Source organism: Equus asinus, chromosome 7 (genome assembly GCF_041296235.1).
Source record: "Equus asinus isolate D_3611 breed Donkey chromosome 7, EquAss-T2T_v2, whole genome shotgun sequence".
NCBI classification, from domain to species: Eukaryota; Metazoa; Chordata; class Mammalia; order Perissodactyla; family Equidae; genus Equus; species Equus asinus.
In genome coordinates, this window is record NC_091796.1 from 101,214,606 (window position 1) to 101,237,013 (window position 22,408).

The 22,408-nt window shown below is 52.4% G+C and overlaps 1 protein-coding gene across 3 annotated transcripts in view; it reads left to right on the forward strand.

The window, feature by feature from the left end:
• Positions 1-621: 621 nt before the first annotated feature.
• TUNAR (transmembrane neural differentiation associated intracellular calcium regulator) overlaps positions 622-22,408 on the forward strand; it is a 45,170-nt gene continuing 23,383 nt past the window's right edge. The window contains exons 1-3 of one of the 3 annotated variants that reach the window (XM_070514268.1): positions 622-894; positions 1,170-1,490; positions 12,524-12,642. In XM_070514268.1, coding sequence (XP_070370369.1) covers positions 1,349-1,490; positions 12,524-12,642 — 261 coding nt within the window. In that variant the 5' untranslated portion in view covers positions 622-894; positions 1,170-1,348. Of the gene's footprint in view, positions 895-1,169; positions 1,491-2,070; positions 2,184-12,523; positions 12,643-22,408 lie in introns of those variants that run through there. The other 2 variants (XM_070514269.1, XM_070514270.1) reach the window with 2 other exon arrangements.

Below are 22,408 nucleotides of genomic sequence, written 5' to 3' on the forward strand. Positions count from 1 at the left end.
CCCCCCAACCACCTGGCCATCCTCCAGTTCTGGAGAAGGTAGGAGGAGCTCGGAGCAGGGAGTCTAGCGACCTTTGCTTCCATGATGAAGAGACAACGCAGGAGCAAAATGTCCAGGAAGGAGGGAGGGAGACCAGAGGAAGGAGGTGGCTTCTCCTTCACCCGCGTCCTCAGGTCCCCCTGTACACCACGTGGGTGGGAGCGTGTCTTACACATCCACGCGCCCACAGCCACCTTCACCGCGCTCCTGCCTGGACCGGGTCCATCTCCGCGCCTGTGGGCGCCAGGCCTCCACGGGCCACGTCGCCGCCACCTGCTGCTGCATCCCCAGTGAGAGGGAAGGAGCATCTCCGTGCTTCCCCTCATCCGCCCCCACCCAGCCCAAGCCCTCTCATCCTCCGGGGTAAGGCTGAAGCCACGTCTTCCCCGGCCCCCTCCCCAGCGCAGAGTGGAAGGGAGAGGGAGGAGCTCCGGCCACAGCCGCCCGCCCTCCTCGCTCCGGAGCTCCCCCTCCCCTCCCCTCCCCTCCCCTCCCCTCCCCTCGGCTGCCGCAGCCCCGCTAGTCGCGCGCGTCAGCGTGGGCTCCCCGGAGCGAGTCGCTAGGTAACGGGGCTGGCTCCGCAGACCCGGGGCCGGGGAAGCCCGCGCGCGTCGTCAGCAGCGGCGCAGCGGGGCGGGGGCAAGGGGCGCACGGACCCTTTTCATCCGGGCCTGCGGACCCTGGCTCGCACGCAGCCCCCTCCCAGGATGCCTTAACCGGCGCCGATCGCAGTCATCCAGGTGCCCCTCCCTTGCAGGGACCCCAACGCCGCCAGCCCCTTCCTCCTTCCTAGCCGGTGCGCACTGCTCTGCGCGCAGCCGGGTGGGAGCCCCGCTGCCGCGGTCGCCGTCGCCGGTAAGCTGTGCACTGGGGCCGCGGCTGGGCCGGGGAGGGAGTAGGGGCGCGCGACAAGCGAGGCAGCTCCCGCCACCGCGGCCGCCGGACCAGCCATGTGCTAAAGTTTGTGGGCCTCGGCGCCCCACCAGGCGCGCAGCGCGGGGCGCAGCGGCGCGGTGGGTGGGGCGGCGCGGTCCTGCCGGTCGCCCGCCGCCCCCAGCCCCCGCGGGGCGCAGCTCTGCGCGCTCTCACGCTCTCTCTTTCTCTCTTTCCCTCCGCGCTGCCTCCCCGAGGTCCTCCCGCCGAGCCCGGGCTCGGGGCATGAGGAGCCCCGGGGCGCCGCCCGGAGACGAGCCGGCTGCGCGTACACTTCTCCAGCGGCGGACGGGGACATGAGCCGCGCGTACGGGGTCCGGCGCCCGGCGGCCAGCCCCAGCCGGCGGCAGCCAGCGGGTCGGCGCTGCCCGGGAGAATGAGGCAGGAGCTGGCGGCAGCCTCCTATTTCTCTTCCTCCTCCTCGCCTTTCTCCGGCTCAGGCGCCCCGGGTCCGGGCCAGGCTGTGGTTCTGCTGCGTGCCCCGCGCGCCCCCCGCCCGCCTCCGGATGCGCTGCTCGGTAAGCCAGGCCCTCCGCTTCGGGAACAAAGCCCCTTCGCAAGGCCTGGAGGCCGCCTCCGAACCCCCTGCCCGGCCCCCACCCCGAATCTGGAAGCCTATGAGGCTTCCAATGGAACCCTTCGGTTCCCCCATTCCCCAAACCCTGCCTGGAGGCTGAACTGCCCCGGCGCCTTGGAGACCTGGTGCTTTCCTCCGCCATAGGGGAGGCAGATGCCGGCTGGACACGCAGGCAGAGACCTGTTTGGTCCAGATAAGGATATATGCATCCTGGGTTCAAACTCATCATTTGCGGGGAGGAGACAGCTCACATATAGTGACCACGTAGTAGGTGTCCAGGCTCTCCTGGGTAGGTGCCTCAAAACCACCCGAGGAAGTAGATCCCCCTTCTTCCATGGCTCAGATTTGGAAACTGAGGCCCAGAGAGGTTGAATGGTTGACTTAATCAAGGTCACAAGGCCAGGAAGTGGGAGACCAGATTGGAACCCAGGGTGCTCTTTCTACTTCTCTGCCAAGCTGATCCCTTTGTAGGAAACACACCTTCTCATTTCTTCTACTAACTGCTTCCGTCTCCAGGCGTTGCGTGTGGTGAAAATACTTGTGCCAATGAGTGTCTGCTCAGATGAAATAAATTGCTGGCCGCGTATGGTTTTTGTCCATCCCTCCGTCATGCTGCTTACCCATAATGTGAACTGTGAGTGTAAGGCTACTTCTGTTAAGGTGGGAGGATGATATGTCCCCCTGGGCACCCTCTTTCCTGGGACCCTGTTTCTCCCAGGCCTCTTAAAGGATGGAAAAGGCAGTGTTTGCTTCCTCGGATGTGCCCCTTCTGTGCCTGCCTGCCCTGCACATGCTCAGGCTCAGAACCTTGTCCTAAACCTTTCTGTGGGGTGAGGGGCAATCCAGTCTACCTGCCCCTGGTTGTGTAAGCCTTGGGGATGGTTACTTAACAGGCCCTGGGGCTGATCCCAGAGGGCCAAGGGGCAGGAGCCGACCCTCTCGGAGGTTTTGTCTTGGCTCACGTTTGTCATCCTTCCGTGTCAGCAGCACTTCACACTTGTCAGCCCAGAAGAAAAGGGGAGGGGGTTTTAATGTAGACATCAGGCCTTAAGCTTTCCCCTACTTCTCAGGTTTGCAGCATTTAACTGTTTGCCTCAGAGCATTTAGGTCCATCCTGAAGGGAGAAGCCACGAGGAATCATCTGGTCCTGGTCTGAGCAGCTCGTTTAATCAGTTGAGTCACCAAATATTGGGCTTGCTGTCTATACGACTCATGCAGTGTTGGTGTCAGTGCAGGAAGCTTCTCCTGGCAATAAGGGGCCTCAGTTTCCCTGTTAGTGAAAGGAACACGTCAGACTGGATAACCTCTCAGATCCCTTCCATCTAAACGATTCTACGAAGAGTGGGTTCCGGGCCTGAGCTGGGGTGGTGTGAGCTGATCAGACCCGGGCATTGGGACTAACAGCTCCACACTGAATAGCTTGTTTTTTCCAAGAAGAAGATGTGGTGGGGAGGGACCTACAAGATTCATGGTCCACCCAAAGGAGGGGAAGCCTGAGCTGTGCTTTGGTGGGTTGTCTTTTGGGCTAAAGCATGGTGGTAGTAAAGTGCCCCAAGGTACCAGATGGGGCTTATGGGATAGGTTAGGCTTTCATTCAGAGAGATGACATTGGCCCCTAAGAACCGATGAAATGCAATGCATCAATTAGATGTCCAGCCGGCTAGAAAGCAGCAAGCTGGTGAGCTTGCCTGTCCCTTCCAGAAAGAATCCATCATAGTTGAATCGTAAAGCCTTCTCCAGCTAAACAATTAGTGCATGTAAATAAAGTGACTTTTAGACTCTCCCCACCCAGTTATTTGCTGCTTCTGTCAGTGATCGGTGGAGCCTGCCTGAGCAGGGACACAGAGGGACGGTGACAGGAAAGGTGGGCCACCAGGATGTCTAGACCTGACTTAGTCTTTGCCTGTTGATTACAGCTAAATTCATCAACTTGACCTATGAGCCCTTAATGGGGTTGTCATAGGTCTTTTAAAGATGTGGATTAATGAACCTTTTAAAGTGTTACTGAATCCCAGATGACATGGGCATGTCTCGCTTTTTCCCAGAAACTAAACTCCTAGTGGGTTTTGTGACTATTTGAAATTCACACAACCAGAGCAAAGCTTTCATTCTTGACAGGCTCATAGGGTCTGCGAATGGCAAGCAGTGCATCTTGTGTGAGCATATTAATCTCCCAGCATTGTGTATTTTAGCTCCTCATGACTAACTGGTAAGGTTTGGAATAAAAATGAGTTCAGAGAAACCATCTTCATTAAGTTACTTTTGAAAATGTTGATGTAATTATGATAGAATGATTTTTAGGTCATATATCATACTGCTGTTGCCCAAAGCCAGATTACGTAGTAAAACGTTACTCCCATCCCTGATGTTTAGTCTTTAGTTCACAGTTCTCTCTCACTTTTGTTTTTGCTTTTTTTCCCCCTCTGGCATGAAAATATGCAGTCAAGAATGAATTCTCCCTTTTCAATTTTATCTTGTCTTAAACCACTTCTTTTCTGGAAGATCTCTAAAGCTGAGCTCTTCCTCACCATACATATAATAGCTTCCTGTTAATATATATTTTAGGTGCCTTAGATTTTGGTGTGGAGAACAGGAGGGGTATGTATCACCAATGAGAAACCACAGTGAGACGTTTCCCTTGTCGGCATCCAATTTCTAACTCGGGAGTCCAGACCATGAGCTCTTTTGATCATAGCTGACATGCCCAGTAATGTGAGAACCCAGTTCGAGGGCTGTGACATCTGTGCAACAGTGAGGATGTACGCAGGTACCTAGGGGAGTGTAGAGGAAAAGAATGTCCTCCAGAGGCCAGGTTACCTGGGACTTATTCCTGACTCTGTTGTTAGTTGGCTTTCTGACCTTAGATAAGTGATTCCCATTCTCTGGGTTTCAATTTACATATATGCAAGGAGTGTGTGTGTCTGCGTGCGTGTGTGTGTATTAGTACCAGATGACCCCCTCTGACTCTAAGCTCCATGAGTCCTCAGCGTTTGCATGCAGCTGGTTATTAATAGCTCCGGAATGCTCCGTACTTTAAGTTACATAACATTTTCAATTAGACATCCATAGAAACAGTAAGGAACCAGTCATTATAAAAGATGCTACTTATTACCCAAAGCGGGGACCCTACCCTGAATGTGTGACGATAGGACTTTCATCTTAAAGGCCGTTGTGCCAGCTTCCCCATCAGAGCTCCTTGCACGTGGAGTCTCAGCGCACATCTGAGAGGGCTAGAATGAGCCAGGACCCTCTCTGGGGTCCGTGTGGCAGGAGCTGCAGGAGACGTTATGTAATCTGGGTCAATGGGGTAGGAAGAGTATGACGTCCGATCTGCATCGCTCGAGGTCCAGGGGCCTGGGAGGTTTCGCCTCAGTCTCAGGCTGTTCCTGGAAGGTTAGGAGGGAAAGTATGTAATTACTGCTTGCAGTTGTTTTGAAAATGGAAAGTACTTTAATTAGAACCTTGAACTCAGCGGAAGCTGAAATCTGGTGAGAAGTTCGTGGATTTGGCAGTGGTGTTTTTGCCGGCTTCTCTGGGCAGGCTTCCTCCTAACGCTTTAAGTAGTGTGTTGTGTGGGGTAGGTTTCCTAGCGAAGCTGCAGTCGCTGTCAGATAAAGAGACTGGCGAGGGGGTGGTGGGAGGAAGGAACCACCAGCCCTTACACATTTTGTCCTCAGGACTCTGCAGAGTAGATGTCATTCACCCCCTGTTCTAGATGAGGCACGCGGGCTCAGAGAGCTGAGGTGTGTCACTCAGACTCACACAATTATTGAATGGCAGAACCAAGCGTAATTTCAAATACGCTCTGCTAGAGTTTATTGCCCCGCGCCACTTCCTTTCCACTGTTGCTGCAGTGTGCCTGGCAACCAAATTGTGTCCTTCATCCCGAATTTCTAAATAACACCATAGCGCCGAGAAAGCAGGCAGAAGATTTGATGTGGGTAACGTATCGGGGTGATGTGGCTACTGAGGGACTTCAGAATTCACCAGGATTTTTGTCAGCACATTGTAGTTCTTTTAACTCTCTGTCAAATGTGTTAGATTCCAGAGATGCTCAGAAACAACCCCAAAATGGCTAGTGTTGGTAGTTCTTCGAGGGAAGCTGAAATAACTTCTCTTGGTCCCATGGCACCCTGGGGTTCAGTGGGAAGTGAGCACAAGCTGGCACGTGGGGTGTTTTGCAAGGCGTGCTAGCCTCCAACTTTGGAAAAGGACCTCACATCAAAGTTATGTAACAGAAGCTGTTGGAAGGAGCATGACTCCTCCTCCAGGAGGCAACACGGGTTAATCCTCCCCAAAACAACACACTAGAGAGGGAAGTAGGAGGAACATATTCAGGAACTTAAAGGTTCACGTGGAGCTCTTAAGAATCTCCAGGACTCAGAAGGAAATGCAGGTTTTGAAGAACGTTTCAAGCCACTGAATGCGGATACTGTTACATCAGATATTTTGTGTGGCCTGAGGAAGTCCACCCACGTTAGTGTAGCTGCTGCTCGTCTTTGCTGATAGGCCCGTAGATCTGGATGGAATCATCCACACCTGGGACAGGAGATTCCAGAATCCCATCTGTAACACACAACACTGAAATCACCATTCTTACATTTTAGTAATGATACTCCAGCTGGTTCTCTTGGCCGGCGGTTTAAAACCGTTCCAGGCCTGATGCTGGCCTTGCCATGTCATGTGAGCGATGATGTCTTAACAAACAGGACCCTCCCTCCAACCCGCTTGGGTTGCTGAACCACTTATGTGCCAAGAGCTTCAAGTTTTGTGATAGGTGATTAACGAGAAAAAGGAGACAGAATGAGTTGGAAAACTCAATTGTGATTCATCTGTCGGCTGTAGGATACCAAAACATCCTAGGAGCCCGCACGGTTTTTTCATTTGGTAAATTAGAAATAACATTGCATATCCCCAGTGAGACCGACAGAGTCTGTACCTTTTGCCTCCAAATTTTGAGAGAACAGACGCCAGGGAGCTTCAGCTCTGGGCCCGATTTCTAGTACACGTGGCTATTAAAGAGCAGAAAATGCGCAAGTAGCTCTCCAGAGCTGTCAGATGGTAAGCGAGAAGGCAGTGAAGTCCGTGGCCTCTGATTCGTGAATGTTCTGAACAGTTATTTGGGACACAGTTAGGAGAAATGGTTTAATGTCCGTTTCCAGCATTGAGAATCACAGAATCAATTCACTAAATAATTTTAGATGTTTTTGTGCTTTCTTCATGTGTGGCTTGTGACAAGTATAGGTGAGACTTCACACGGGGTTAAAAAGCTATACCTTCACCAGCCCTCCTGGTGGACTGAGTGGTGTGTCTTATTTGCTGGGCTCAATGCTTTGGCAGATCGAGCATTGCTGAAGCCTGAATCACAAGGTCAGATGGCAGTGTTGGGGAGGGTCGATGTGTTCCCAGCTGGTTCAGTTTCTTGATAATCTGCAACGAGCTGTTGCCTGTACCTCATTTAGCATCCCAAAGCAAAAGAGCAAGTAAGGAACGCCCAGGGTCTGGTGTTTTTCCATCATCCAGGGTTTCTCAGCCTGTATCTGCTAATACAGTCTGGAATCCTGACCGACACACAGCTACATTCTGCCACAGATAAACCTTTCAAGTTTATATTGGCCTTGACATGACCCCCCGAAGGAGTCTTGATTCCTTTTAATTCAGAAAATGGATGATAATGATCATCATCTTCTTTTAAAGATCAATATTGACAAGTCTTACATTGTTAAATAAAGTGAATGTGTCCTGGGAGCATAATGCATAAGCTTAAAATGATTTATGAATGCCTACGGTTCCCGTTAACTTGCTGAGAGGGCTCTATTGAATACTTCTAGAAGAGTAAGCCCAGCTTTGCAACACTAAAATCTGAAGGTGGCAATGGAAGCGCGCACCCTGTGTTCTCCATACGTCAAGCAGGAGTGGAAAAGTACACTTGGTTTCTAACAGGGAAGACTGAGACTTTGTTTAATCAGTTGTACCATCGAGATCAACATTGCCTCAGTCTGAAACTTCCCTGTAGATGCTGAGGCTGCATCTACGTGAGGGCTGGTTGTCCTCAGGCCTGCTCCGGGACCTCCCTGTGGAGTATGATGGCACTCAGGCATGGTGCCATCTCCTCCATCAGGGATGTGCCTCCCTGTGGTCTTGCCTGATCGCTGGGATCCGCCTCCATCATTCTCCCATCAGGCAGGTGTTGATTGTCAACAGTTTAACAAAAATGTATTGACCGCCAGCTCTGTTCTCGACACTGCCCAGCACTGGGGCTACAGTGGTGGACAGAAGACAGCTGTGGGGTGTCCATGCATGGCTCCTGTTCCCTAGACCTGCGCACCCTTCCCTGCCCTTTAGGGACCCATCCAACATCTGGAGGACTTGGCTACTGCCGCGGGACAAGGTCAGTTGGGGCAGCCCAGCTGTAGTCAGGGGGTCTGCTTGTCAGCCCTGCATTATCTTTTGCTCACCTGGGTGCCTGGGGACAAGCCACTGCCCTACTCTGGCCCTCCACTGGTTTCCCTGGTTGTAATGCAGGGATTAGGGCACTGCAGGGTTTTTTTCCAAGTGTAATCTGAGGACTCCTTCCATGAAGGCACCCAGTGAACTTACTAAAATGCAGATTCCTGGGCCCTGTTGCAGAATCAGAACCTCTGAGGGTGGGGGCCCAGAATCTGTATTTTTAACACCCTCCCAGGTAATTCTCATCTCAGGCACAATGAAGTTGGAGAACCACTGATTCTCACTGTAGCCTATTGCTAATACCCCTTCCTGCTCCAAAGTACTCAGAATGTGGCCCCCTCCCACACTGGCCACTCCACCTCCCCCCACTGCCATGTCCCTCCAGCCCTCCTGTCTCTCCTAACCACCATTTCTGCTTCCCCTCTGCCCTCTACAGTTTGTTTTCCAGCAGGTACCCAGAGGGAACCTTCTAAAGGATCCTGGCTCTCCTCTGCTTAGAGCTCTCTGGTGCTCCCTGTAGGCTCCTGGAGCGGTGAGCAGTGACTCTCAGAAGACCTCTAGGTCCTGCACAGTCTGGCCCTGGGTCTGACTTTCTCTCCTACTACGCGCTGTCTGCTTCTCACCTTCTAGCCACACTGGCTTCCATGCCGCTGCCAAAACCCACACAGCTGCCAGGTGTTCGCTCCCTGAGGGCCCACAGGACCCGGGGACTGAGGAGACAGGGTGCTTGGGGAGTGGGGAACAGCCCTGAGGAGCTGCTGCTTTCTGTCGCACCACTGCTTTGGAAACCCGTTCAGATGGATGCTCTTAAGCTCACTGAGGCCAATGTGTTTCCAGGCTCTCCGCTGTAGTACAAGTTGATTTAGAAGTGGCCGTTTAATTCTGGGCACCGTATTATAGGGTGACTCATCGCTGGACTGGATTGTCAAAGTGGGTCTAGAAAGCTCTTTCAGAGGAAGTTTCTAGAACTAGGCTGCACCGCCCCCCGCGCCCCCCACCCCAGGCTGGGCTGTTCCTTCAGCCACCTCTAATCCCAGTGGCCCTGCCTCCTTTTCTTCCTTCCACAAACATTCACAGAGCACCGGCAGCATCCAGGCGCCATCCTGGGCCCCACCCCACGTGGAGGCTCGGCAGCTCGGGAGGAGCAGAGTCCGCTTGGTTTCATCTTTGACTCCCGCTCTTGCTTTCATGCAGATGGAACGCTGACGTTTGGACACTATTCCTCTGGCCTTTTTTATCTTCTCTCGCCAAGGAAGAGGAGCTCTGGCCTGTTTATCAGGAGTAGCTCCCGGAGCCTGGCTTAAGCAAACCACACTCAGAAATATCGACTGCCCAGTGAGAAGGAGGGAGAGGTGGACCAGCTCGTAAGATTTACCTTCAGGGCGAGCTGAGTGCATAACTGGGTACAGATATATAAGATGTGACGAGTCTTGTGGACGGGGGCTAGTTTGCGTCTCCTTGAAGCCAGCCTGCCTGGCAGTGTACCAACACGAGAAAGGCCGTGAAAACTTTAGACCTTTCCGGGCTCAGTCTGCTGTAGACACTTCTTGGACCTTAGGGAAGGAAGCATTTCACTCTTAGCATTGCTCGTCTTGCGGATTTCTGCGGTGCACACGTTGACCGAGCCTTTCTGCAGAGGCCCTTGGGCAGGGTGGTGTGGGAGGTGAAGGTGAACAAGATGTTCCCTGTCTTTAACAGACTCAGAGACCACTGGGGAAACGTGTTCTGTAACTACCTGTAGCTAATTAGAGCGGTCAGCGTGCCCTGAGAAGGCAGAGGCGGGGAAGATGGGTTTGGATGGAGGAGGTTGGGAGCGTTTGACATGAGCCTTGAGAGATGAGTAGGAGTCTCTCAGGCAGAGACGAGGAGAAAGGCGTTCCAGGTGGGAAGGAAAGGATGAACGGAGGCCGGACCGTCGGGAACAGGTGAGCAGGTGGCAGTGTATGGCTGTAGCGTCGGGCCACGGAAGTGCAGTGTGTCAGCCCTGTCCTGATGGGAGTGGGTCTTGAATGCCAGGTTAAGGAGTATTCCATGTCTTATAAGTGACGGGGAGCCATGGGAGGTGTATGAGTGAGGGTGTGGGTTTTAAAAAGATAGCTGGTGGTCCTTTGTCATGCTCCCCTTGTAACTTCTCTATTATAGAGAAGATGTGCAAAATGTTCTAGACATACTGTGCGGGAATGAGGATGCTTGAGGTGTGACCTCCAGGCCCTTTTTCTGTGATTGTGCTGTCTTCACTTGTCTGTATTTGTTGAGTGATCCTCCAGACACGGCTGCCCCGACCCCAGCTCCACCCACCCAGCTGGGGCTTGAAGGGAAAGCGAGGTAGCTGCTGGCTCCAGCACTTGCTGCCCAGCCATTGTGGACTCCGGCCAACAGGAAATGGAGCGGGCAGTGTCCCAGCCTGATTCACCGAGCCGTGGGTCTCCCTGCGCCTCTGCAAACGCATTCAGGCTGCTCCTGTCCTAAAAACAATGCTCCCAGACCTACATCCACAGCTGAGAGAATCCAGGGCATGCATTCGCCGGCCAGCTTCCCTGAGCTTCCCCCAGCAGCGGGCTTAATGGGCGGGAAAGGGGGCCGCTGTCGGGAACTGAAGTGCGTGCCACTCTGTGATCATTTGCTTTGCAGTCAACATGCTCAGCAGGGTGGACAACCTAAGGAAGAATGTCCCACAGGTCACTAGTGGTTATGTCACCTCTGTCTTCCACCTCCACCTTCTCATTGCTAAGGGGAAGAGAGGAGGGGGAAAAAAAAGCACATTCCACAGGCCAGTGGGCAATTCTTAGCTGTTTCTGGGGAGTCTGGCCCTGGCAAAGAGCCTTCTTCAGGGCAGGCTGGCTGCCAAATCATGCCAAGGGCAAAGCGTCCCAGGCTGTTTGAAGAGCTGCTGCCTGCTGGAGAGTTCGCTGCACCAGGACATGGGCCTGGGAAAGGAATGCTGCTCTCCTCTCTCATTGGCCCCATTTTTAGGTCAACAAACCAAGGCCCAGAGAGCTGAAGCACCTGGCCCAAGGTTGCACAGTGGGCTTGTAGCCGAGCGGGGCATCAAGTCATTCTGGAATCAGTCATGATCCTTGAGGCTGGCCCATGCCCAGTGTTGGCAGAAGTCCACGTGGAAATGGACAGTTTGTACTCACACTGCCTTGCCACCAACCAGGCGTAGAGGATGTGGCTTTCTCCTTGTTCCTTTGGTTTTCCTCTTGGAAGCCAGGCTAAGAGCCAGGGTCCTGAACAACTGGAGTTGGAGGAGCCTGGGCATGATCTCTACATCTCTGGTCCTTTTGTCACTCCTTCGGTTTCTGAAGCTTGTGTGGACGTTTAATGCAGGGAGAGAGCAATATCAGAGCAAATTAGAATGGTTCTCAGAATCTAGGCATGGAAAGAAATGAGGCTGAGGGCTCTGGAGCTCTGGATTTCACAAAAAGCCCCATCAGCTGTCCAGGAAAGCCTGTCATCCCAGCTCTCAAAGATCCTTGTATGTACCCGAGTTTAGCCCATGTCCACCGACTGCATCATCATCGGTGTCTCTGCCTCTTTCTCTCAACTGTCTGTTCCCTGGATCTCAGCACCAAGGACAGAGCTTGCTTAGCACCTGGAGTTTCTCCGGGCTTGTAAGTGGCTGAGTGAGAGGCACAGTGTAGAAGGGACTTGGTCCATGGTAACCCAGTCGAGCTTCTGGAGCGACCTGGCTTTCCTGGCTGTTTTTCACCTTATCAAGCGGCTTCTCCCAAATGCATGAGAGGCTGATGGCAGTTCTGCTGGCTGACTTCAAAAACAGTAAAACCTTCAAGGCTTTATTAGGCAGATATATAAATACAGTTCCCCTTCATAAAATGCATCTGTCACAGCCCTGCCGAACGAGAAGGAATTGTTTGCAAACTTTCCCGTGTTATTACCCCCAAACTTGGTAAATATATGTACGAGATAAATAATCTCAGGTGGCCCATACGTCATTGCAGTTTGGGACAGGAGTAATCTACCTGCTGGCAAATTTCATGTGTCACCACCTTATTGACTCATTTGAATGAAAGAGGAGAGCAGAGCTATAACACCATCCTCGTGAGGTAGGAGACTAAGTGTTTTGGAAACCGTGTGGGTGTCCCACGGGTAGGCAGGGTGATTATTATGAAGACACTTTGAGCCTCTGACCTCAGTCCCACTTGTTTTTCTGGTCAAGGACCTAGCATCTCCCAGACTGGAATGGCAGTTCTTCAAGCTTTTGGGTACCGTTCCAGCTGCTTCCAGGGGGTGTCCGTGTTTTATTTGAAGCTGTTCTCAGAGTCAGACCATGGAGCGTCTAACTCACTGTGTGATTCTTGGACAATTTGCTTTAGCCGTGCGAGCCCTGTTTTCTCTCTCCACAATGGCTATAATCAAAACAATTAATGATAATCGTAGCTTTTATATACTGGGTGCTTACTCTGGGTGGAAACTCTGTGCTAAATATATTCCGTGGACTAGGGCATGTAATCTGAGCAGCAGCTCGATAAAGTAGTTACTTTTATTATTCCCATTTTACAGATGAGGAAACTAAGGCTTCGAGAGTATTTATTGCTGCATATAAAACACCTCCAGACAGTGGCTTTGAACACCAGTCATCCTTTATTTTGCTCACGAGTCCAGGGGCTGCCGGGGCTCAGGTAGGTGGTTCATGCTGGAGGTCTCGTGTGAGATCACAGTCAGACTGTGGCTGGGGCTGGAATCATCTGGAAGGCTTCCTCACTCACGTCTGGCACAGCCTGGGGGTGTGGGGAGGCTGGCACAGCTGGGGTTTGTCAGATCTCTGTGGGCCTCCCCATGTGGCCTCTCTGGCATGGCGGGCCAGGCTGGTGACTTCCTACCTTGGGGCTCAGGGATCCAGGGTGCATGTCCCAAGAAAGAGCGAGCCAGTGGGAGTCTGCCTGTATCTCCTTCTATGGCCAAGCCTCAGAAATCACACAGTGTCAATTCTGGCATATTCTGTGTCTCCGAAGCAAGTCATTAAGGCCACCCACGTTTGAGGGGAGGGCATTGACACTCCATCTTTGGATGGGAGGAGCATTGAAGTGTTTGCGGTGTGTTTTAAGCCACCACGTAGAGCTTAGGTGCCTTGCACAGGTGGACGTTTCGAGGCAGTAGAGTGGGATATGGCACAGGCGATCGGATCCTGAGCACATCCTGCCACCCCTCTGACATCTTTAAACGCTGACCACCTTGAGCTGCAGGAAACTGGAGCTCTGTAAACACCTGCGCCCCTCCCATTCCCCTTGCAGGCAGCCTTCCCGGAGAAGCCAGCGGGGCTGTGGAAGAGCTCGGGGGTTGCTCATTTGGTTCAAAAGGCGTTGGTACAGACCTGCTGCAGCCGCCTCTCCCACCTGCCCTTTCCTCCTCGCGCCTCCCTTCCCTGCACCCAGGGCCATGTGCCCCCTGTCTTGGGCCTAGAGCCCTTTGGCTTCCACGGGCCCTTCCTCTGCAAAAAAAGTATCAAAAATTACATCTTACGAGTGAGTTGATATAAAGATGAATATTTTCATATTATGTATTAAAACATTTTCTTCTAAGTAAAAGTTCATTTTTTTTCTTCTGAATTTAAAAAAAAATGGAACCGTTTTCCTGGGCCCTGGGCCCTGTGCCTGCTGCATCTGATGGAGAAGTCAGGCCTGCCGGCACCTCCCCTCAGCTCCCTCCCCTCTCTGCACTGCTTCACCCTTTATTCTGGTCCCGACTTTGCAGGCCAGTCTCCTCTGCTGGACTGTGAACCTCCAGGTCCCTGTCTGTACCCCTGGGCTAGTACGGAAACTGGGAACAGAACGTTGCCGGTGACTCTGGGCGTCCTCTCTCTCCAGGCCTCACCATCTGCTACCTCCCTCTCCATCTCTCGACTTTGGCTTCTCTTCCTGCTCCTCTGAGCACACAGTCACACCCCAGAATGGCAACCTCAGCCCTACATCTGCGTGACCTCACTACTCACTCTGTCTTCTTAGGGACCTAGATTCCCAGGGGAGAAGCTGAGTGGCCTGGATCGGGTGAGGGCCCTCTGGTCTAAACAGCTGTGGCTGGGCCCTGGGGTCTCGTGGTAGGGAGAGCTGCCTCCCCCCGACGGTAGCGGGGACGGTTCCCTGGGGCCAGCGTGCAGGGGAGAAAGACCTGGCACCCTCGCTGCAGCTGGCCTCAAACCCGTTCCTGATTCCGGGTTGTGGTTGCCAGCCTTTCGATGGACATGGGTGAGAAAACTGTTTAATTGAGGACTTGGCATGAGATTGCCACATTTTAATCTGCCCTCTTTTATCACCATCATAGGATAAATAATAAGAAAAATAGGAAGACCTTAATATTAGAATTTTTAAAAATTATTCTTAATTTATTTAATTAAGTTTAATTAAGTAACCTATCAATGTGTATTGTTCTTAGATTTTCTAATTTTTCCGAAGGCACCTAAGACCATGGTCAGAGACCTGATCTGGTCTGTGGACCCTTATTGGGGACCCACGGGCGTTAAGGATGCCCCAGAGGTCTCTTAACAATGATAAAGGACATGGACAGCAGCAAGAAGAGCTGGCACGTGCCGACACTGGGCCCAGAGTCAGAGGTGCACTGTTGAATCCTAGGTCTCCTAAAGGCCACCGTTACTGCTTCTGCCTTAGAAGGTGGAGATGACGAGGCTCAGGGAGGTCACATGCCTTGTCCAAGGGGGCACGGATAGCAGGAGAAGTGGGATCTGATTCCAGGTTGTTGACTCCTAAAAAACAGTCCTTTTTGGTGAGGGAGATGGTGGGGACCCGTCTACAGCAGAGGCAAGCCTGTGGGATGGGTGTGCTAATGGCAGAATGCACAAGCTGGTCAGAGACTAACGGAGGGATTCGGGAAATTTCCCCGAAGAAGTGTTGATGCAGGCCTTGAAGAGCAGGAAGGAGGCATTGGTGGGGGAGGGAGGAGGCGCTCTCAGGGGGATGGACACAGCCGTGGACAGAGGTCTTGGAGAGCCTGGAGGGCCCAGGCCAGACTTTGCTGTTGGAGCCAGCCAAGGGTGGGGTGCAAGAAGGGACATGATCCAGTCTGTGGTTTAGGAATAGAGTTCTACTGGCAACGTGGAGGTTGAACCAACATGTGCAGATTAGAAATCTGTGCTGGCAAATGTTTGGCTGTACAGATACACTCAGTTGACACCTTCCTGTTTGGATGGCCCCACCCCAGGGGAGTTTGTAGCCCTACCATTACGCAGGCCGCCAGCAAGTGAGGGGGTTTTCCTGATCATGGCTCTCTGTTGTCACGTGTCCTTGCTGAGTCTTAGTTCCGTGGACTGAGTGGGCTGGCATAACAGTACCACAAACTAAGTGGCTTAAAACAACAAAAATGTATTATCTCATAGTTCTGGAAGCTGGGAGTCCAAAATCAAGGTGCTGGCAGGGCCATGCTCCCTCCGAACGTTCTAGAGAACCTGTTCCGTGCCTCTTCCTAGTTTCTGGTGGCTGCCAGCAATCCTTGGTGTTCCTGGGCTTGTTGCTGCATTACTCCCATCTCTGCCTCCATCTTCACACGGCCTTCTCCTCGTGTCTTTCTGTACCCAAATCTCTGTCTCTTTTCTCTTATAAAGATGGCAGTCATCGGATTTAGGGCCCACCCTAGTCCTGTATGACCGCATCTTACCTTGATTACATCTGCAGGGACCCAAGTAAGGTCACAGGTACCAGTGGTTAGGATTTGATCGTATCTTTCAGGGGTGTCACAATTCAACCCACTACACTGAGAGACTAGGACTGGGGTCCCTAGTGGCCATGTTCTCACCCCGGAGGTTCTGTGAGTAATCAGTGCTGACTGGCCCGTGGGGGTCTCACCTGTCCCCTGCACATGCCCCCAGTGGGCCCCTGTGTCCTCTGGCCCCTCTGCCAGGATGTGTGTGAAGTCAGCTGCTGCCAGCCTGGAGCTTGTGGGGACAGGTAGTACTGCTTTGCATCTGTTTGGGATGCTGCCAGTGCCTGGATGCAGAGAGTGGGTGGCAGCTTGGGCACATCGCGTGTTCTGGGGAGCAGGGTGGCCCCCGGCTGGCTGTGGCATCCTTCCTCAGGACTCCAGGTAGCACCTGGTGCATTGCTCAGTCAGGGTGTCATTCCAACATCCGGGTGGCCAAGGGGTGGCTGTGTTTGGGGAGGTAGCACAGAGCTCAGACATTCAAGCTAATCTGGTTCTTTCCCCCGCCAGATTGCAGACATCTCTAGGGCAGGGACATCTGACCATCTCTGTTTTGCCTCCGGCACAGTTTCGGGTGCCTGGGAGCTGCCACGTGTTTGCAGATTCAGTCACCACCTGGCTGGTGCTTGGGGACTCTGAGATTCCCCTGGGCACGTCTCTTCACTCTCTACGCACCCTGCAGGGCTGCGGTGGGAATCGATGAGATCATGTGTGTTAATTAAAATCACGCACTCGAGAAATGCCAGCTCTGGTTATAATCTGGGAGATGTTTAAGGAGGAAGTGGCAAGACTTGATTGAAGCACAGAGTCAAAGATGGCGCCTTGCTGCCTGGCCACAGGGATGGGTGGTAACGCAGCCCCAGTGGAAATAGCTCAGAGGAAAGGGCGGTGGCTTGGACCAGGAGGGTGGCCTCCTATAAGAACTTGTTGCCGTTGCGAGTGAATGCATGAAGCTGAGTTGGGTTCTAGATCTGTCAAGTCTGCAGTGACTGTGGCCCATGGGGTGGGAAAATTTTCTCACTAGAGGAGACCAGAGAGAGAGGAAGAGTGACCTCTAGAGGGTTTTGTTAAGGGTCTTCTGCCAATGGCGGGAGGAGACCCAAGAGGAGAAGGCGGGACAGTGGAAGGGGCAGGAGGTGGCAGGGGAGCTTGGGCAGGGACGGTCTGTCCTATCAGTAGCACAGAAGGCAGCCTGAGAAAGTCAGGTTTGGAGGAGGCAAATTCAAGGTCTTAGGACAGGAGCCTGGAGCAACCTGGGTGGGCATGGGATCAGCAAACCTGGAAATATTGGCTGCCTGGCCCTTTAAGGAAAAGTTTGCAGCAAAGAAGAATCTCAAGTGGCCAGGGCCCACAGCGAAGGGGCCATCCTTAGCTAGCTCTTTATAAGTTCGGATCTGTCCTCTGCCCCTGCGTGTAGCCCTGCTTCTGAAGCCACATGAATGCTCCCTGAGGGCAGGGGCTGCTTCTGCAAGACCACAGGTTTCCCCAGCATCCAGCAGAGCGCCAGGTGCATAGTAGGAGCTCAGTTAAGAAGATGAGACCCTCTGCCTGACACAGCTTTCTCGAGTACTGGGGTTCTCAACTGCAGCCGCATATGAGAATATTCTCCCCAGAGCATTTGAAAGATGCTGATGGCTGGGCCCCCGCACTTTACACGCTACATCCAGGGCTAATAAGATGCCTTCCAGGGCTGCATCGCGGCTCCACTGCTGGGCACGTGCCCTGCCTGGCCCTGCCTGTTCCATCATTTGTAAACCACCCGAGGCGCAGCCCTGCAAATGCGATGTGTGTGGCGGGTCTCACACAGTGCCTGGCACACTGACACCCTTGCTCCTGTTGACTCAAGGCAGAGAGCGGATTTTGCCACACTTTGGCGCACGGCCTCCTTGTGTTGAGGCGACTCAGCTCAGGGAAATGGCAGATTTGGGGAAGAGGGAGGAGGGGGAGCAGGTGCCTGGGGGTCTGGAGCTGGGGTAGTGGCCGTGAGTGCTGGGGAAAGGGCCAGGGGGACTGGGGTGTTTGAGGCAAAAGAGCTCATCTCCTTGGACGAGGGCTCCTTTTGGTGAAATAAATGTGGTTCTGTCAGGACTCCTCTCCTTGGGGACGAGGCAGTGCAGTTCCTGTTAACAAGCTCTCATTGAACCCCCGCTACGTGCCGCATCTGGGCGAGGGGTTGGGGTCCCTAAATGAATTAGATAGGTTAGACAGAGTCACGCCCTGGTGGAGCCCAGCGTGCTTTGGGCGGCCTCCTCTTGCTCGCCTTTTAATCCAGGGCAGGAGGAGAGCAGGGGGAGAGAGGGCCGCACTCCAGCTTCGGGAGGGTCGGGGGTGAGACGTGGAGCAGGACAGGGTTGGCGGGCCACTGACAGCAGCAGTCATGCACGACAAAATGTCTTTCCCTGGCATGAACTGTTACCAGTCGACCGAGGGAGGAGAGTTGGAATCGGGCCCATGACCTCCTGCAGGTGCCGAGCTGTGGGTCTATAGATTGTTAGGTTTTACATTAAAAAAAAAAAATCCCTAAGGCCGTGCCTGAAAGAGCCAACTCCTGCACAAATTTACCTGCTTCTCTTGGCCCCACTGCAGAGCTTTAAGAGATCTTAGAAGAGGAGGCTGCCGGCCCCTCGGCAAGCCTCAGATGGGCCTGGGATGATGTGCGGCGAAGCTGCAGGTGTAGGTAGGCGTAGGACGGTGGGAGGACGCAGAGGCGGGAGGGAGCCTGGCTCAGCGGGTTCTCCTGAAGTGGCGTGCGGTGCTGTGTGGAGACCCCGTGAGGTGGACTGTCGAGCACCTCCTCTCTCCTGGCGCCTGTCGGAGCTGAGGGCAGAGGCGGGTCAGGCTGACTAACCGAGCTGGGAGGGAGGTCAGACAGCAGTGCCTCTAAGGATGGTGACAAATGCTGTCAGCCGGGTGGTGGGTGCAGGGAGCGAAGACCAGCATTGAGATCAGACGAGTCAGTGAGGGCTTCCTGGGGAGGGCCCTTTGAGCTGTGTCTTAAAGGAGGAGCACAGCCAGCCATGTGAAGAGGACAGTCCAGGCAGGGAGAACAGATCTGGGTCTCACCCGGGAGGGGAGCTCTAGGCAAGGCGCAATGGGTCTTAGTTAGCATGAGCCAGTGGGAGGGGCAGGAGAGACAGGTTTGCACGCAGGCTTGATTTGGTGGGGGGAGTGCTGGGATCCCAGTCTCCCTCAGTGTCCAGAGAGCTTGGTTCCAGCCAGGCACGCGTGTGTGCCTGTATTTGGTGTATGTGTGTGCATGTGCATGTGTGTCGGGTTCAGTGGGGTGGAGCGTTGTAAAATGAGGCAAGGCAAAATCCAGGCAGTGGGATGGTCGAGTCAACTAGTCAACTATGCTTTTACAGGGTGATCATACAGTCCACAATAATGCTGGTCCCAGGGGTCAGCCCCTCGCCCCAGGGTCATGGTTCCCTAAACCTAGCATTTCTACAAAGTGGAAATCATCTTCTGCATTTTACCACTGATTTAAAACCCTTACAAGGTACAACAGAGACTTACAGAGCCTCTGATCTTCCTAGCAGAGTTTTCTGGAATCTTCCCTCACCACTACCACTCTGTGCCCTAAACCGTTGGATGTTCTTTCGAGTCTGTCTTTCCTTCCTTTGAGCCACTGCACATGCTGTGTGCTCTTCTGGAACACTTCCCTGCTTCTGCTCCTCCTTCAGATATTGCCTCCTCACCCTCACGGAGCCCCTTCTCCCTGACCCCGGCTCCTCCCTCCGCAGGCTGTTGCTCCTGTACCTCTGGGCTCCTCTAGCGCACAGAGCTTGTCCATCACAGCGTCCACCACCAGGCGGCCTCTTCCTCGTTAAGTTCCTTGCAAGCGTACAACGTGCCTTGAGCACCTAGCACGGCACCTGGCCCCAGGTAGGTGCTTAGTGAAGTATTTGTTAAATAAATCAATGAATCGTTGGGAAAGCCAGAGCTCAGTGAGGTTAAGAATTGTTTCCAAGCTCACACTGCCAGTGAGGGACAGGGTTGGCATTTAAACCCGGCCTTCTCTCTGTCTCCCCGCCTGTGCCAGTCCCGCTGCACCACCCAGCCTCTCCTTCTCAGGCCAACCTGAGCAGCTCCGCGGCCAGCAGTGGGAGAAATGGGGCCCTGGAGGGAGCCAGGCAGAGTGCCAGGACCTCAGTATTCGGGCTCGATGGGGAGACTGAGGTAGAGCCCAGAGATGGGGCTGATCCTCCTAAGTAGGGGAAGTGTGCAGGCCTCACACTTCTGGGCCTGCTGGAGACGGAGTCTTTGTCAACAAGGTTTGTTCCAGCCCCACCTCCTGGGACGAGGTCCCTCCTGCCCTGTTTGGCTCAGAATAAGGGCCTGGGGTGGACTAGAGTCAAGCTGCGGGCTGCTCCATGCCCTCCCGCACCTTGGAGACTGTTCTGACCCTCCGTTGTTTCTCTTTTCGTGAAAACAGAAAGAAAGCCTCTGCAGCCTTTGCCTTACTCTGCAAATAACCTGAGCAGTAGAGTTACAGCCTGAATCCCACTTGTAAGGCGTTTTTAGGAATTGCCCTGGCTCCCCGAAAAGTGTATAGACTTCTGTTTGCAAAAAAAATAGTACTTTGTTATGTGGATGTAAGGCAGCGGTAGAGAGCTCTACAGTTTGCAAACAGTGTGGGAGTGCCGAGAGCAGAATCTCCTTCCAGGCTTCTCCCTGGGCAGCCTTCCTCACCAAAGCCCCCGGTCCCCTATTTTCTTGCCGCTCATTAGCTCCCAGGGCAAGCTGCCTGCCCTGCTTAGCAGTCTCTAAATAGAACTTTACAGTTTGTGCCCTGATCCGAGTCCACTTTCCCACTTGTTCCTTCAAATAGCTCTACTTGGCGTATCTTTTTATTTAACATTTAACATTCTTTTTTCATCGACACACGCACATTGTAATAAATCAAATTGTCTGGGCAGACGGATAACGAAATACTAGGTGTATTCAGAGTGCTTGCTGTGTGCCAGGCACTGTCTTGGGGCTGTTACTCGTACAAACCCGTTTAATCCTCACCTCAACCCTTTCTATTTTCTGCATGAGCCAGGATTCGCATCCAGGCAGTGTTATCACCTTTAGGCCATAGCTGTGGACATTCTAAAGTGAAAAGGGAAGAGTTGGCTCCTCCTCCTCCCATTCTTACCTATTTTTATTAAAATGTTTCTGTCAGTTACTTTTTAATCTTTGTCATGTCTTTCTCCATCATCCTTTCACGGTTCTTCCGTCTCCTCATTTGGTAAGATGAGGTATGAGTGACCTGCCATTTTTCCTGCCTTAATCTCGCCTTCAGCATCATGCACCTCTACATTAGGATTGATATTACTTTGAGGTCATTTATATTTACGTCCTGTCCTGTACTCTCCACCATGTGCAAAACAGTAGGCAACACTGATACAATTATTGCTCTTTCAGAAGTGTCTAATGCTGGGGTAAACCATGTGCTGGGGTTACGTTTCCTTCTCCTGAGATCAGCTTCCCAGCCCCCTGGGTTGCTCAAGGCAGAATGTCCCATAAAAGAATCGAGTGGATTCTCTTTGCTGCACTCCATCAGTTACTTAAAATCATGCCATAGTTTAGTTTGCTTCAGGTTTGGGTCATGACTTTATTGTGCAGGATTTTTTTTTCCTGGAGCTTATAATTGCCTTTCTTTTTTCCTTCTTGCATTATCTGCCTTTATCACATCTTCCCTTTCTTGATACCACCTGTTCAGTTGCACCCCTCTCCATTTGGTTTTGGTTTTGGTTTGTTGTCCCCTCAGGATCCTCTCTGTTCCCATACCAAGATGTACCCCTTCTCCGTACAGCTGGTCCCCAGACATTGTCCTGCGCTCCCCTTCATTGCTTGCCTGGCTTGGAGCCTCCGAAGAAAAGATCCATGGGAAGTAACCTGTCTGAAAATGTCTGTATTTTATACTCGCACTGAGGGTAGATTTCCAAGTTTAAAATCATTTTCCTTCAGAATTTTGAAGACTTCAGAGCTTTCCATGTTGCCGATGAGAAGTCTGATTCTAGGTCCTTTGTACATTTTCTTTTTACTATTTTTCTTTCCTGGAAGATTTTAGGAATTTTTCTTCATCCTTGGCATTCATATATCCTATGAGGAAAACCTTCCTTCCTTCATGCTTCCAGACACTTAGTGGACCCCTGTAATCTGAAGACTCGTGTCCTTCAGCTTTGGGAGAACCTAATGTATTTGATTTTTTTTTTTAAATCTCCATTGTGTTTTCCATTCTGCATTTCTGAACTTATTTGTTGGCTCTTAGACCCTCCAGCATGGGTTTTTCTTCTCTATTCTTCTATTTTTCTAATTTCATTGCCTTTTGCTATTTATTCTAGACTTGGTTGACTTCATTTTCCAGTCCATCTTTTTTTTTTTACTTTTAAAAACATTTAGACACTAATATTTTTCATTTCTAAGAGCTTTTTCTTATCTCTGATTGCTCCTCTTCCTAGAATCTATTGTATCCTAGCTGTTAATACATCGAGTGGGAGAACATTAACTAGAGCTTTGTGTGTCTGTTTGCTTTGGTCCGTGAATTATTTCTCTCTCCTCCAAGGTCAGTTTCTGTGTTTGTTTATCTTGATCTTTCTCTTCCTGTTGCTCATTTCCTCCTGTGCTTGCTCATCCAGAGTTGAGATAAGTCTAGTGGCTGCTGTGAGTTTCCTCCTTGGCTAGTAAGTGAATAAGTAATCAGACTCAGAAAGATTGAGTCATTGGCCAAGGTTACACAGGTGGAATGGC